Raw genomic sequence first — 13488 nt, forward strand, 5'->3', positions numbered from 1 at the left:
ATGTGTGAACTTCTTCTCTAAACATATTTAACAACGGAACTGGGGCTGGTGTCAAAGTTACTTCTTACAGAAGGATCAACTACTGTTTAATCTTCACATCAGTTTTCGCTACTGCCACTTTATTCTAGACTCTCTAACCTTTCTAGACCTTACGTTATATATGAAATAAATATAATGAAAATTACTTTTTGCTCTGTGTCATATTTATTTGCACACTTCTCATTCCAAAAACTGGAATTCCATATTATAAAGTAACAGTGTAGCTGTTATAAAGTAACAAACACTGGTTGCCATTACATATTTTACCAAGAGGCCAATCTGTCCCTCCACTCTCAAGCTATTGATACATCCTGGTAAAGGGCCTGACATGACCATATAACCCAAAAGGGGCCTCTTCCTATAGCCTAAAGAGATGCTTATCCAGTTCGGGTGGGCATGAAGTCTTTGAATTTGCTGTTGTACTATTATAGATGATGACATATATAGTTATATAGGGTATGTATATATGTCTTTAAGACTTGTATAGATATATGAGGAGATACATAGAGCTATTGTAGATAGATTAAGACAACATCTGGATGACTTTAGAACCACAGAAAAATCTATTCGGGCATGCAATGGAGAAGCCTGCACCTGAGTGTTCCCACCACCTACAGCCTCCAGCACTGAGCATGCACTTGTCCGAGCAGCTTAGAAGGCTGAAGCAAATTTACTGCTCCCAGTAACTGCTTCTGGCACAGCACATCTGGTTGGATCTCATTTTTGTAGTACATGCATCTTAATGAAAGTTATGGAGAAAGACCAAGGTGAAAAAATTCATTGTTTCACCTACATCTGAACACAGAATTGTAATCTGCCTTCACAATGCTGTTCAACTGGTAACTTTTTCCTGGATACCATAACATATAGGATGTTTTATGAATACACAGAAAACAGTTATTCATTCTCTCTCCCATATGAGGCAACAGTATTTATACAGCTGCAGAGCTGTCTGTGGTTTAATTTCCCTAATACAGTTTCAATATGAACTTCCAATGCAATCTAAGCAGACCACTAATAATAAAATCTTATTTACTTGTGGTATCAACTACACTATAATTTTGCTAAATGATTTTTCTTAATTGTCTAGCTTTTTTCCATGAGTGCTGTTAATCTGCTTCCAGATCTTCATTTAGCTTCAGCAGTAGTTCACCCTCTCATCCAAATGCAATGCTGGAATGTACCCGAGAACCATCATACCCACAGAAAATGTTTAAATATATGCAAAAAAAGGATTTTGAGTATTTTTAAATCAAAATGTCTTTAGTTAAGTGTTTACAATTTACTAACAATTAGGCTTGTAACTGTTTCAAACAAGACTGCAATCACTTTATGGTGGCGTGTAACAGGAATGGATTAGAAGGCATATACCAGCTTGAAGAAGTTGTCATTTAAATGTATCAAGCCATGAAAAGTGGCAGAGGCAAACAGCACTGCAAGCTGAAATCTCTTGTTAATGATAAATTAGCAGCAGAGGCAAGACAATAGTCAAGATCTCCAGGGCCTCACTGTTTCTTGATGACTTTGCTCCATCTTGCACATGTACATTTTGGCCCTAGCCACGCAGTATTTCTTCCCAGTGAACAAACAACATTTGCTTCACTTCCAGCAACAAACTTTCTTATATTTAATCAACCAGTTTATTAGAGCATGAAGGAAAATTGGTCATGACTTCAGATGCTTTACTGCCACCACTAAACTTGGAAGTGCTAATGGTAATTAAAATGCATTTTCAAGTAAATCTGACAGTTTTAAGGTGGAGAAGTATTTGTTACTCATGTGAGTTTCCAGACTGTGTATTAAAAAAAAGTGCTACTTTCTTCAGGAAGATGTCAGCTGTGGGAAAGAAATAATTATTAATGAATTATTAATGCTGTGTGATACAGAATTTTTTCTTCTACAGTGAGTTTCTGGCTATATGTGTCCTCCAAACTCTCTGCATAAGGGAAGCTTGAAACTAGAATTTAACTGTATTTTGTTAACTTTTTAATTGTTATACTGTTGCTATGCAGAAGGATACAGCAAAATAGTGCTGACATAAGCTATCAGGAGATTTATTATCATTTCACAAAACCCCATGTAGCCCATTCAGTCAATTTCCCCTCAGGTGCTTTTGTGTAAAATACCTTACATTAACAAAGTAGTCTAACACTAGCTCAAATGGGACTTCTCCAAAATGTAATCTTCTTAGTTTTTCAACATATTCACATTATACAGTGTGAAAAAATAAAGGAAGGATAAATATGCTTTGTTTTGTACTTCATTTTCTAATCCTGCCTCCTGGCTAATTCAATCTACTGGATCACTGGGAAGGACATGGGATAGGTTAAAAAAATATCGACTGCCAGATCACCAGGGGATTTGAATTAATGGTCTTTTGCACAGAATGGAAGCATATGAACCACAGAGTGCAGCTCAACTTGGAAAATTACTGTCAAACAGTACCATCTCTATTAACACAGCTGCTGACTTGTGCAGAAATCAGATTTTACTTGAGTTAACCTTCAAAAAGCAGTGTCAGAGTGACTGCTAACTAATATTCTCTTGCTACACCAACAGTGTTTCCTATTAACAGCTTATACAGGTCACACCTGTAGAACTCCACAAGTGTTACTGTATGATGTAAGAACCCACAGATGCCCTTACAATAATGTGAAGAAAGCAAGGTCATATTCATTCAACTTGACAATTGCTATCAAGATTCCATTTTCTTCCTGTAAAAAGGGAGAGCACACTTGATAAAATACCCTTCAAATAAATAATACAGGTTTCGCAGAATGGGCTTACTGCTTAGTTTGCCTGCAGTAGTTAATTTCCAAGGCTGGAGTTCTGTCTTCATATGTAATCAGATACAGACATTCCCTTCAAATACTTCTTTCACAGATGTTCTAGCCTGCTTCCCCATCAACTTCCACAGGAAACAGCGAGGATCTCTTACCAATCATTTCCTTAAGTGCAAGCTATATAATGTTTTATTTGAAGAGAATGCTAAAGGCTCAAAGTTATGCTCTACAAATAAGAGGCTGAAGCTAAAGCTTTATCTGGACATTATGTAAGACTGCTTCCAATAAGCAACTTTTGCTTCTGCAGCCCATGCCTGCCTCAGCAGGTGCCAGAAAGGAGTCATGAAGAATCCTGCTGAAACAAGATACTATTGACTTACACCATTAAAAACTACAAATTTTTGTCATCTTAGCTCATTTCTTTCATCCAGCTTTTTATGAGTCACTGAATTATTTCTAAATCCCAAACATACCTGAGTGACTAGCTCACTTAAAAAACAACTGTGAAAAGAGGGACTCATACTGGATTATTAAATTGATGACTGTAAATCTAAGTTTACATAGAAACCTTCCTATAACTTACTTATGCATGACTTTCTCAAATCATTGCTAAAGGGCAGGCATTGACCTGCAAATGGAAGGTACTCTACAGCCCCTGTTGCCAAAGAACTTGCCTTCTGAAGGCCTCAAAAAGATTTAGCTTTTAGCGACTACTAATGATTTGAGAATGAGCTTGTCATAGGAAATTATTTGTTACCTAAAACCCACTACAATTCTGTCATGGACACACTAACTCAAAATGCCACCTCTTTTTTTTAAGGTTTATAAGGCTGGAAATGCCTTTTGGCTTCATGTGGTTTCTTTCCTGACAGGAGGAAAAAATAGGGAAGTGGGAAGGTCTGCAGATGGCATAAGTAGGTCTGTTAAAGGGGTATCAATCTGCTTTGGAGAAAGAAAATATGCTGTCTGCAACAGAAGAATATATAATGGGTAATAGAAGTTCACCTGTGAGGGAAAACGAGATATCGGCTGCATGTCGGGATGGGGTAGAGGTATTGGCACAGAAGAGCCTCTTCAGTCTTCTGGTGAAACACTAACTGGGCATGGCAAACTCTATATGGGAAAATATATGTCCCACATGGGACACTTTCTCTTGACACCTTGGTAACACATACAAAAGGCTTTGATGATCAGTATAAAACTACACACTAAACTGTCTGTGGAAGCAACCTCTGCCAATAGTTTTTAGAGTGATAAACATCTTGCGGAAGATGCAAACAAACTCGTGTTAGAAGTCTTCCTTCATAAAATCCAGGAGAAGGAAATCAGTGCCTCGTCTATAAGACCTGCACGAAGAAATAAGGCAGTGGCCTATTTTCTAGATCTTGGCAGAAAGGAACACAACTATTTTTGCTTTATACATCTCTGTGATCTAACACAGGTATTTGGAAAAATCTGCCTGTATGGCAAGGGGAATAAATCTGTTAAAAAACCCAAGCAATAAATTACAGGTTTCAAGGAGTTAATGATTTGTATGAAACAACCACTTTCTTTCCTACTTCACTGAAGAAACACCAGTTACAGCCCACAAACATTGTATAGCTAAAATGTTACTGTGAAAAGAAAACATAAAACCCAGTGCACATATTCAGTGATTGCCTTATATTAATTCATTAGCTTAACCCTTGCAGAACACCCCACCGACTTACTGGAATGTACAAAACTATAAGGGGACGTTGAAGTTTGACAATCTTCTGTGTTTTCCGAGACAGAGGTCACAGTCCTCAACAAGTAACAATGAGAGAAAGAAGTGCACCAGGGAGTAAGATTAGGGCTGTCCCATGAGGAGGCACAAGCAGGAGCTGTGGTGACCCCAGCATATGCCATACCCTCACTGGCCATGGCACAGTCACACTGTGTCTTGAGATGGCAGACGAAGATGGGATGCTGGTAACAGAGTCCACCCACAACCCCAGGCATATGGGTAAGTGAGGCACTGGTCCAGGGTCCTTTCAGTGAGTCTTGTCAGGAGCAGCAGGAGACAGGGCTGAAGACAGTGCTGGAGAGGTTACAATGTAGTTTAAAGGTTCACATGAGAGACAGGTACCCCTGCAGCCACTGCTCAGGGGAGGACAGGGGCTGCTCCGGGCAATTAAGACCAAACAGTGCCCCTGATACAGTATCACTTACATACAACATGTTTTAGTACAATGTACACACATTGATATTAAACAAAGTGCTGGTTGTATGAAAAGCCTTATCAAGGCCAGTAGAACTGTTTCTGGATTTTGGCCTGTTACCTCTGTTTGAGTTTCTTTGCAACATGCGCTTCTTTTTGATAATGTGAAATAATCTGAACAATTATGAAGCTATTAATAAGAAGGAAAAGTAAGCCTGCCAGCCATATAAGTAAAAAAGTGTTATAGCCTTTGAACTCCAGGAAATACGCAGGAGCAAGCCACAGGCCTTGTCCAACAAGCCACAGGAAGAGAAGCAGCACACTACGATGCCAGGACATCTTAACACTAGGCATTATGAGGGGCAAAAGGCAGAGATACCAGACAAAGTACTGGGACGTGCACACTTTGTTGAAAGTCACAAAAACTGCAGTGTGAAGGAAACAACAGAAGGCAAGGTCTCTGTAAAATGCTATGGACACAACCAGGAGCAAAAGCAGCTGAGGCAGGAAAGCTGCAAGCCCAAGGGCAAAACTCCATTTGCTCTCTGCAGTTAAGTACAGCATGTAGAAGTAGGGAGAGAAGTTATGACGGATATCCCTCCTGGTCAGGTGGTAGAGGTAGGCATGCTCCAAAAAATCCCAGCCATAGAGGTGGTAAAACACAACAGTCAGGGCAGCCAGCACAGACCCAGCAACCGCACCAAAAAGCAGCACGTCGCGGTTTAGCACCTTCACAAAAAGCAGCCAGGGGTTCGCTATTAACGAAAACCTCGGGTTTCTGCCACCCCCTGCCCCTTTCCGGCCACACGGTTTACTCTGCAGGCGGAGCGCAATGGGCAGCGCGTAGGTCAGCGGGTATATTTTCATGTGTACAGCCAGCCCGTAGCAGACCGCGGCCTTCCCTACGCTGCCCCCCTCCACCAAATACAGCGTGGCGAGCACCAGCAGCGCCACCAGCGCCTCCGCGTTGCCCCGGCTGGAGATGGCCATGGGCAGCGGGTTGAAAAGCCAGGCGGCGGCGCAGCACCCACAGGCCTGGCCGGCGGTGGACCCCCGGCGCCGCAGGGCCCAGTAGGCGACGACAGCAGCCGCCAGGTCCGCCGCCACGAAGAGCAGCTTCCCGAAGGCCTCGGCGAGGTAGATGTTTGGCGTCAGGACCCAAGCCAGCAGCGGGGTGTAGCGGTAGGTGGCCCGTCCGTAGGGCGACCGCGCCTCGGTCACCAGCCGCGCCGCGTCGGTGAAGACTCGGTAGTCGACGTCGGTGTACCGCACGCGCATGGCGCCGTCCTGGTGTAGCCCGTACAGCACCAGGCCCAGCCTCGCCAGCAGCGCCGCTCGCAGGGCCGCTCCCAGCCCCAGCCGCCCCGCCGCCATGCCCCTCCCGCACCGGGAGCGCGCAGAGCCCCTCGTGCCCGGCGCGGCAGAACGCGTGGTACGCGGAGACGGGCGGCACAGCGCGACCCTCACTTCCGCCTGCGCGCGTGGGGAACCGGCGGCACTGCGCACGCGTGCGGCCGCTGGGCGCCTGCGCGTGCGCGGTGCGGGCGCTGAAGCCGTTGCCCTGGGGCGGGTGGTACGAAGGGTGTCGGCTCGGTTGCCTTCCCGGCGGTCAGGGCTCTGCACCCGGGCGGGCTGTGCTGGGCTCTGGGTCCGGCCCCGGCAGCTCACCCGCAGAACGGGGGAGGCGTGCGGCGCCGTGGCGGTGCTCTGTGTGTGTTCTAGCTGCTCTGCGGCTGATGGCGTGTTGCTAGAGCACGGGCACCCGAGTCAGGCGTGCAGGGAGCTTCGGTACCGCCAGCGCTACTGCGGCGGCTGCCGGCGCCTCCTGAGGGCAGGGGGCAATGCGCCGTGTGAAGCTGTAGGGCTCGGTGGGCAGGAAGGCAGCAACAGTTCAGTAAGAAGGCGAAGGAAAAATAACATCTGTTATTTACCTTCTGCAAACGGCTGTGTTTTGCTTAGGCGTATGAGCTCTTTCTAAAGCACTTAGGTAAGCTTCCTGCCGCAGTACCTGTGTTAACTAGATCAGAATCAGTACCATGGAAATCAGAGCTTAGAGTTATTTACAACGAAGAAATTAATTTCACCATACTTTGATCTCTCCCCCCTCCTCCTCCCCCCCCCCCCCCCCCCCCACCGTTTTTTAGTTTTCCTGTCTAACTATTTTATCTCAAATTTGAATTGGGGCCAACTGAAAACCTGGTATTTATTACTTACCCATATTATGGTTTTCATATTAGAACTGAGTAGGACATTTTTAGAGATGCTTTATTCATCAAAACCCATGTGTTTGCTTATTCAGTATCTAATTGGAATTGCATTATTTCTACTGAATGGTGGTGGTCATGAACATTTTGGGAGCTGCAGCATTGCTGTTTTACACTGCCTACAGAAAAGAACCAGCTTTTTCTCTCTTCAGAGAACTGGGAGCAGATGTTTTTTATTTTTTTTGGCACAGAAGTCTTGGAGCCTGTCCTAGCTGGTAGGGTACTGCAGGGACAAAAGACATACCTGTTTGTGTGCACACAGCTATTCATTTTTGTCTCTTAAGACTGTTTCACTCTGCATAATAATACATGGGAGAAGCATAGTAGCTAGCTAGATCAACTGATTTGTGTTTGTGTTTCCTCTTGTTTGTGTAGGTTACCAGATATTTATGTATTATGCACCAAACTGAACACTTCAACAGGAGACTCAAAAAGACTTTGCGAGTAACCTTCCACATTACATACTTAAGTCCTAAAACTGATGGTTAGGGTATTTTTGGGATAGGGTATGAGGGTGGTTGTTGCTCTCTCATAAATAATTGGTTACTCATTATTGCTGTTCTACTTTAGAACTGGAAAGATTTGTAACATTTTGCTTCCTTCCTTCTTTTATATATCTTGTTCTACAATGGTTGAGATGCTTTTAAAGAAGGTTATATTACCTTATCCTTTAAGTTGTGCCCAGGATATCCTCTGAAAATGCTAGAAATAGAAACTTAATAGAATAACTGAGACTGAGATCAATTGATATTCCATGGAACTACAAGTCTAAGCAAAAGTATGCAAATAGATAGTCTTACGTTTTTTGTTTCAGGAAGGTTATTGCTCACAACTGTCCTTGGCATCTGCCTACTTTCCCCTAGGGTTGAGATTCCTTTGTTGACTCTTTGGATGGATTATGTTTTATTATTTCAGATCCTTTGGGGAAAGTGTTTATTATCAGAACAGAGTGCTTTGGAGTTTATTTGTTGAAGTGTCTTAAGTTTAACGATATTGGTTAAATAATACTAGTTTAATAAACAAACGGGACTTTGCTGGTCTCAAATGGTTTTTGTCTGACAATCTGTTTTCAGACAAATTTTTTATTCTCATCTGAAGTTAATAGAAGTTGTGAACCTGTCCATAGTGACTGTTTTATCTGGATTCTAAAGAGTAAAAGGCAGGTAATTTAATTCTAAAGGCTGTGAAGTTAATAGAAAAGCTATCCTAGCTATTGTTGCATATACTATGTCTGTGTGCATTGCCTGAGCTCTAAAAAGAATCGATTTTCCTTATCAATAATTTAACATCTTGAAAATAAACTTGAAGCTCTTTGGAAAATTAATGTTTGGCTCAAAAATGAGTTTGGCTTTAGATTTGATACCAGCTTGCTTAACGTGATTTGTCATGTACTGTAGACTGTAATGCAGGAAGGAGAGCCGTCTTATTAAAGTTATAAATCTGTTGTTCCTGTAAAATGCTGGTTTTATGTATACAAGCCACCAGGAGCCACTTTTAGGAAATGCTAGGAGATAAAAATAATAGAACTGCTGGGACTGAAGCTGATTGATTATGGCTTGCATGAAGATAGATAAAATATTAACGAAATAGAAATGCATATATATATATACATGTGTATAAACAGATTTTTTTCCATTACCTACCACACCTGCATTTGGTTTACACAGTTTCAAAGATGATACTATCAGATATTTTATAAACTGGAGTCACATCTGTGTGTGCTTCTGCTGCGTAGTTGTGATGCTGGGGATGATGAGCCTGATCTCAGATGTTAACTTCTCACATCTTCATCTTCTGTAATAGAGACTGATTCAGCAGCACCGGGACATACATGCGAGAAACTACCTCACATGGCCTGTTATTACTTAAGACCTACACAGTAGTTAGTAGCAGTGCAGGACAGTGAAGCTAGAACTATTGTTATGCAAAATACTCTAAGGCCTAATGAAAGTTGCTACTATCTGAAAAACAAGATACAACTGGAGTGTGACAGCTGGTGAGTGAGGGGGAGAATGACAATTTGGCTCCTTTTCACTCAGGAGCAGTCATGGCGGCTGGTCATGTACTTGCCTTTCAGGTGTTTACTATCCACACTATGGTAGAAGGAGGAGGGATAAGCTGAGGCTGGTTTCATAGATGAGCAAAGATGAACATATGGCTAAAAACTAGATCTGATAGATACAGTAGGGCTAAATATTGGAGGCACTACCTAATTACATTTGAGAACCTAGAGGAGAATAAGAAGGCTAGGGAAGGGTTGTGAAGAAGTTGACGATGAATTAGAAGATGATTCCAGTAGCAGTGCTTTGGTGTAACAAGGGGAGACATGGTGGATGGTAGCAATGCAGGGAAAAGAGAGAACAAGTGTTGGGTTGCAGTGATGAGAGCCTTACTAATATTCAGGTGGCCTGTGACAAGAAACAAGCTTAAATATCTGAAAGGTTATGGAAGAAAGAGCAGTAAGAGGCTTCTTAGGAGGAAGGCAGGTGGAGGATCCTTTCACGTGGTGTATTTTGAGCTCATTTTATTGAGATCTTGGGGTGAGGCAGTTCTCATGCACATTTGTTCTGCATTAGCTAATTGTTAGTGGTTAGCTATAGTTTGAGATAGTGCTGTTGAGTTAGGAATTAAAATTTGATGATTTTTTTAATAAATTGTCTTTCTATGTGCAGTATCAGAAGTCTGTATGTGTAAAAGGTGGTAGGAAAGCTGAGTATTTAAAATACTTGGAAGATTTTGGAAAGTGGTTGCTATATGGTCTTCAGACTTCTGAAAGGGGAGGCTGCTGAGCTGTGATTTATCAGAGTTCTTTTTTATTTTTCTTGGGTGTTGAATGCAGAATGTCTCCTTGCACAAGAAATACTTCCGCTCAATATATTTATCAACTGACAGTAAACTTTTGATAATGTGATTAGTACAATATGTTTCTTTCAGCATATGAAATTTGATAGAAAAAGTGCCTAATGCTTATGTTGGATATTTTTGGCATAATAAAATGAATTTGTTTTGCAGATATAATTGATGCCTTTCAAATATTTGTAGTGTGTTGAACTTCAGATATTATTGGCAAAAGGGAATTATAGTCAAGATTATGTAATGAAGTGTTCATTTCTGCTTTAACACTGGAATAAGTAATACAAGAGACTTTGCAAAAAATAGAATGAAAACACACATTAGAGCTCTTCACAGAAGGAAATCACTATTATAGATATAATGCCACCACTATTCCCTTAAGCTTTTTCTGTTAATGTGTTTACATAAAACTGATTGATAAATCTATACCCTTACTCACACACTGTGCTAAAAATGTGTTATTCAGAGGATCTGCCTTGTAAAGGGATTTTTTTTTTTTTGTGTCACCACATGATAATTTTGCACAATATGCTCTAAGTGGTGTCTGCAGAGTTCTGTTTGTAGTGGTTATGCTGATTTTTGTGTCAGTGCATTTGGTAAAATGCTCGCCCTTCAGGAAAAATAAGTATGGGATAAAAATGAGCCTGTAGGGAAACCTGTTAAAAATTACTATTTCAGGAAAAAGATTACGGCTGAGAAAACACATATGGCAGGTTAGTCAGCAAGAATAAATCTACTGGAGTATGATGCTGGCCTAGGGAGAGATTCAAGAAAACATGGCCTGTTTTGCCTTAAGGCTGTGGTGTATTTGAAGTATGATACTGTAAAAAGAGTTACCCACTTCTAAGTTGGGCAATGCCAAAGAAGTGCTTTACCCCTTTTTACATTTCTGCTACAGCACTGGCTAATGGGGCAGGCAGCCCAGTGGATAAGGATTCTAGAAATGTGAGTGTACAACAAAGAAATGAGCTAAATTTCCTCTGCATTTTATTTTTTTTTTTTTTTGTCTGTTTACTTCTGCTAACAAAAGAATGAATGGAGAGAACTGCTGAGAGCCCAGGCAGGAGAGGAACTAGAGCCAAATGACAAATTCTGAATTTAAGAGATTGTTGGATGGTGGAGTGTTCCTGGCATACAGCTGCTGGTTCTGACCATTGTGCAGAGCACAGCAACACACCCAGAAAGCATGAGTTTCTGGCATCTGTAAACAGCTAAATCTGTGTTAGGCATAGTTTCTTGCCAGTTTTTGAAAGTGGAAGGGAATCAGTAGATACCGAGAACTGGTGAAGTCTCTGTTAGAGAATTCTATAGACGTATATACATATTCATATATTAAAGATTTATGTATTATATATATATAAATTTGTTATATATATGTATGAAAATCATACTTTAATAGCTGTGTCTTTCTGAATGTCCACATTTTTTTAATCTTTTTAGATATCTCTCTTTTGTCTGAGAAAAGTGGGGTAGTGGAGCTTGAGAATGACACATATGGGATCTGTCCTCTGTTCAAACAATAATATTTGTGACCCTCTATATAAAGTGAGGGGATTGGATTTTGCATGTCAGCATCTGAGATGCACTTGGCTCAATAGCCATTACCCACCAGTGCAGCCAGCCATAAGCATCCTAAACAGCATTCAGTCACGATACTCGATTTTTACATGATTAAGGAAAACACTTTGTATACTTTTAGTCTGTAACCACTTAACTGTTTTCCAATTCTTTGGAGGAGGAAAAGAGACAAAACTTGGAATTTATTGTTTGATTTTTTTTTTTACCTCCTCACACAATTGCTCTTTTATCAAAGATAAAGGGCAGCCTGTAGTTAGGGGGGCGTGGGAAGAGAAATCTGTCTTCTGAGCCTAAGTAAGACCACTGCCTTCTGAACCTACAGTGAGACCTCCATTAGTACCCAGTTCATGAGATCATATTAAGATACAGGCATGAAACACAGAACTATATTCTGAATCTCTGGTCTTGTTTTTAGGTTGACAAGTAGACATCAAGTATAGAAGGAAAATTACATGAGGTTCTGCTGCTGAGCTTGTTTATTTACTAATGGTGCTCTTGCAACTGATGGGATATAGACATGAAAAGGTGCAAAAGGTGATCAATTTTTTTTTTTTTTTTCTCAGAAATAGGTCTGAATTTGTCTCAGTGGTTGAAGTAATAAGTTCTTTTGGTGCAGAATTCTGGGGTGTAACTCATAAGTTAAAGGATCTGTGGTTGAGGCCACAAGTTTATCATCATCCCTTGAAACAGCACAAGCTGGCCCTGGAACACACACTGCTTCTGTGGGTAGCTAAACTCAGGAGACTTGGCCTCTTCTAGCTTAGGTGGCAGTTGGGTTCCATGTGATCAAAGAACACGAGAGCTTTGATCAAGCCTTTTTCAGAGGAAGAAACAGCCATAGCTTCTTTTGGTCTTTCCCATCGCCTTCCCTGGACTTCATATTCTATTTAAGATTCCGTTTGTACTGTTGCTTCTCCAGTAGGGAAATTCTACTTTTGAAAAGTTGGTGTGAATTTAATCTCTGAATACTGTTCAGTATTATGCTACTGCGGGAGAGATGGGGAGACAAACACAGGTACTGTGCCCAAAGTAAAAGGAAACAATTCTGATTAATGAGTCCTTTAGTGTCTAGCAGAGGGCTGTAACCTGCCACAGCTCCATTTATGACATTTCAGTATCTTTCCAATGCTGTGCTCTCTTTTGATTTCCTGGTTAAGAGGACTAAAATAAGAACTAGTTACGCCAACACATAGTAAACAAAACACATTAATGGAAGGCACAGCAATGATAGGTATGAAAGGCAAATTAAATAGGGGTATAACTCTCTAATAAACAACAAGTTCTGTGGAGAAAGGTGAAATATGATTTATTTGCTATTGCAAGTTTGGTCAATACAAATAACTGTGTAACCATAATGGACTTCAGTTTATCACTTGGAATGTTGTGCTTCAGTGGAACTAGGGTAAGTGAGAAGATTGAGCGTGTAAGTTTGTTAAACCCCCCCGCTTATTATTAGCAAGTTTGGGTACCATTTCTTAAGAGTTTCTGCTGGAAAAAATGGTTGGAGATGCTATGAAGGTTTAGTTTATGCAGCTGCTAAGAAAACTTATGCAGTCCATCAGAATGGTAGGTGATTTACCCAAGATGTAGGACACCTGCATCTGGAAAGGTTTACATCCTGGAAAGGACATCTTCATCCCTGGAGGGGCTGTGCGGCATAGTTTTGTAAACTCTGGAGGAAGAAGAGCAGTATGTGGGAAAGACAGTTCTTAACTGCAGGTTTGATCAACACTGCTGTGGGATTATTTTGGCTTGGCTAAAAAAGAAAACAACCAAAACCAGAACCAAACTG

General features: G+C 41.3%; 2 protein-coding genes across 8 annotated transcripts in view; one reads left to right on the top strand and one right to left on the bottom strand.

Annotated features, from left to right (window-relative positions):
• Positions 1-4464: 4464 nt before the first annotated feature.
• On the bottom strand, positions 4465-6495 carry PIGM (phosphatidylinositol glycan anchor biosynthesis class M). Its single transcript, XM_065680189.1, has one exon. It carries the CDS (start codon positions 6373-6375, stop codon positions 5119-5121), a length of 1257 nt encoding a protein of 418 aa, XP_065536261.1. The 5' UTR covers positions 6376-6495; the 3' UTR covers positions 4465-5118.
• The window catches only part of RGS7 (regulator of G protein signaling 7), a 285204-nt gene continuing 277829 nt past the window's right edge, over positions 6114-13488 (top strand). For all 7 annotated transcript variants that reach the window (XM_065680183.1, XM_065680181.1, XM_065680185.1 and 4 more), the window contains exon 1: positions 6114-6183. The gene's annotated coding sequence lies outside the window, so the exon portion shown is untranslated. The remainder of the gene's footprint in view (positions 6184-13488) is intronic.

The sequence above is a fragment of the Lathamus discolor genome, chromosome 5, assembly GCF_037157495.1.
Source record: "Lathamus discolor isolate bLatDis1 chromosome 5, bLatDis1.hap1, whole genome shotgun sequence".
NCBI classification, from domain to species: domain Eukaryota; kingdom Metazoa; phylum Chordata; class Aves; order Psittaciformes; family Psittacidae; genus Lathamus; species Lathamus discolor.

Coding starts and splice junctions, on each gene's coding strand:
- PIGM (XM_065680189.1), bottom strand. CDS start 6,375: ATGGCGGCGGGGCGGCTGGGGCTGGGAGCGGCCCTGCGAGCGGCGCTG.